General features: G+C 39.3%; 1 protein-coding gene across 3 annotated transcripts in view; it reads left to right on the top strand.

Annotated features, from left to right (window-relative positions):
- The window catches only part of LOC103396511 (protein tyrosine phosphatase receptor type M), a 133,618-nt gene that overhangs the window by 119,674 nt on the left and 11,697 nt on the right, over nt 1-2,247 (top strand). For all 3 annotated transcript variants that reach the window (XM_025066351.1, XM_025066350.1, XM_025066349.1), the window contains one exon: nt 1,395-1,492. In XM_025066351.1, coding sequence (XP_024922119.1) covers nt 1,395-1,492 — 98 coding nt within the window. The remainder of the gene's footprint in view (nt 1-1,394; nt 1,493-2,247) is intronic.

Raw genomic sequence — 2,247 nt, 5'->3', positions numbered from 1 at the left:
TACACCGAAACTGAAAAATCATCAATTTGTATCACGGACAAGGACAGAATTATTTTAATAAGATAAAAAAACAATTATTCAAAGTACAACATGAATACCTAGTATTGACAATTGCTTTAGAAAAATGCAGATTTGGAAATTTGCCAAAAAGAATAATTACTTTTTTATTTTCCATTATAATATGACACATGCTCCATGATGAGAAGTTAATGTTGTGTTTTATTAAGGAACAGCCTTAAGCTCAGGGCAAACTAAGTGCTGTTCATCCAGTAGTATTTAAAGTACCTCTCAGATGTGCCAAGCCACACTGCAGTAAAAGTCGCATTATTACTATTATTGTTATTATTGTTATTGTTATTACTCCTGTTACTTTGGTACTTACAGTCTACTGTTTGAAATTGTAAATTATGTTAATCATGGTTCAAGAGTTTTGAAGTGACCGGCCTTGAACAGGTCTTCAGGGTCCAAATGTAATTGCATTTATTTATGAATTAATACACAAATGACTCAGTAGAAAACACTTTTGTCTTTGTGTGTGTGTGTGTGTGTGTGTGTCTCTGCATAATTCTCCATATCTCAAGGTAATCCAGGCCAACACAGGAGAAGGCAGATTTGCATCTACTAATTAATTTGTCAGAAGTCATTTTTTCTCGGGTGGTTCTTGATTAAAACTAGTAATAATGATTTTAATTAACCAGAATTATAATTAAATCCCAATCAGTCAAAGCCTTTTGCTCAGTGAAGTTTAAAATATTGGCGATGCTGGATGAACGGCTCAGTTCTCTTAATGGTCACTGGACACGTTTGAGTTCAATTTGGTGAAAAGGTTTGTGATGAATGAACACACACACACACACACACAGCTTCAGCGTGAGTCTCTTTCCCATATTGGTGATTAATTTGTTCTCTTGTTTTTATCTGTATTTAAGCTTCTTGCTGTGGCGTAAGAATCAAACAGTTCTTACAAAGGACTCCAAATGAACCTGACGCTTTATCAGTGAATGTTGATGACAAAATACAAAGAAAATACAAAAAGAACGTATATATTTTTGTTTTAAAAAAATAATGTATATTATTATTTAATTAATTCACTTTTAACTCTGGTTAAAGGTAGTAAAGATTTCCAACATACGTCACACTGTATGTTTTTGTATGTTTTCTTGCCATCAGCAAAAAACCAAATCTGTCCTCTTTAACTGAGGATCAGGTGTGGAAATCTTTTACCCTTAGTCTTAGTCTTGACCTTTAGCCCTTGGTTCTTGATGTTTGACTCAGCTTCTGTGAATAGTGTGTATTTTGGGTTTTTTGATGATGGTGGAACCATGTCATCAGTCCAGGCTCTGACTTTCCGTTGCTTTTTTTCTCCAACGTTTGTGTCTTTTGTCTCTCTTCAGGGCCCATGCAGGAGACGGTGTTCGACTTCTGGAAAATGATCTGGCAGGAGAATACGGCAGCCATCGTCATGGTGACCAATCTGGTGGAAGTAGGCAGGGTGGGTGTTAAATGCATGTCCAGTGTAACCACACATCTCAAACAAGATTAGCTGCCGGAATTGACAGACAGCGTAATCATATCTCCAGGCGAACTCAGCCACATCTTTTTCTTTTTTTTTTTTCTTATTATTTGAACATCAGTGCTGAAACCTGCTCCAGTGAAGCATCGAAATCGCGTGCCACCGGCTCTATCAGATCAGTGAGAACAGAGTAGAAACTAATTGATGGCCTTCATTACCACAGAGGTATCCAGGCGACGGGCTCCATAACAAGAGATTCTGCTCCGATGCAGCCACCGAGCTCCTCGGAGCAGAAACATCTCTTAATGTTGTCCTCATTGGGAATAAGAGCAGTGTGAGTTAGTGGTGTGGACAGTTCATGATAATCAAACTAATGGTAAGTCATTGCTACAGACTGAGGCCGCAGCGACTGCAGTACTAATTTGTTCCACTCGTCTCCGCTGTAGTTGCTTCGGGTAAAGTTCTAATCAAGAGAAAATGAAGGTTTTAACACACAGCGTGATGTTGTTACCGCTGGGGCATTTTCTCTGGGAGAATTCAAAACGCACTCTCACTGAGAGCCCGTTAAACGCAGGCGCACCTTGATTTCGCTGATGTGCAATTTTGGTGGGACTTTAATGTAGCAGAGCTGATAATGATTCATGGCCTCATCTCTCGGTGCCTCATTAGGCTGTTCCTCCACAGTAGCTGAGACCGCCCCGCCCCACACCTTCTCCACACCTGCTTAGCTTCAG

This window comes from Cynoglossus semilaevis, chromosome 20 (genome assembly GCF_000523025.1).
Source record: "Cynoglossus semilaevis isolate Cse_v1.0 chromosome 20, Cse_v1.0, whole genome shotgun sequence".
Classification (NCBI taxonomy): domain Eukaryota; kingdom Metazoa; phylum Chordata; class Actinopteri; order Pleuronectiformes; family Cynoglossidae; genus Cynoglossus; species Cynoglossus semilaevis.
Note: the sequence above shows the minus strand (reverse complement) of the source record. Positions and strands in the feature narration are given on the sequence as shown.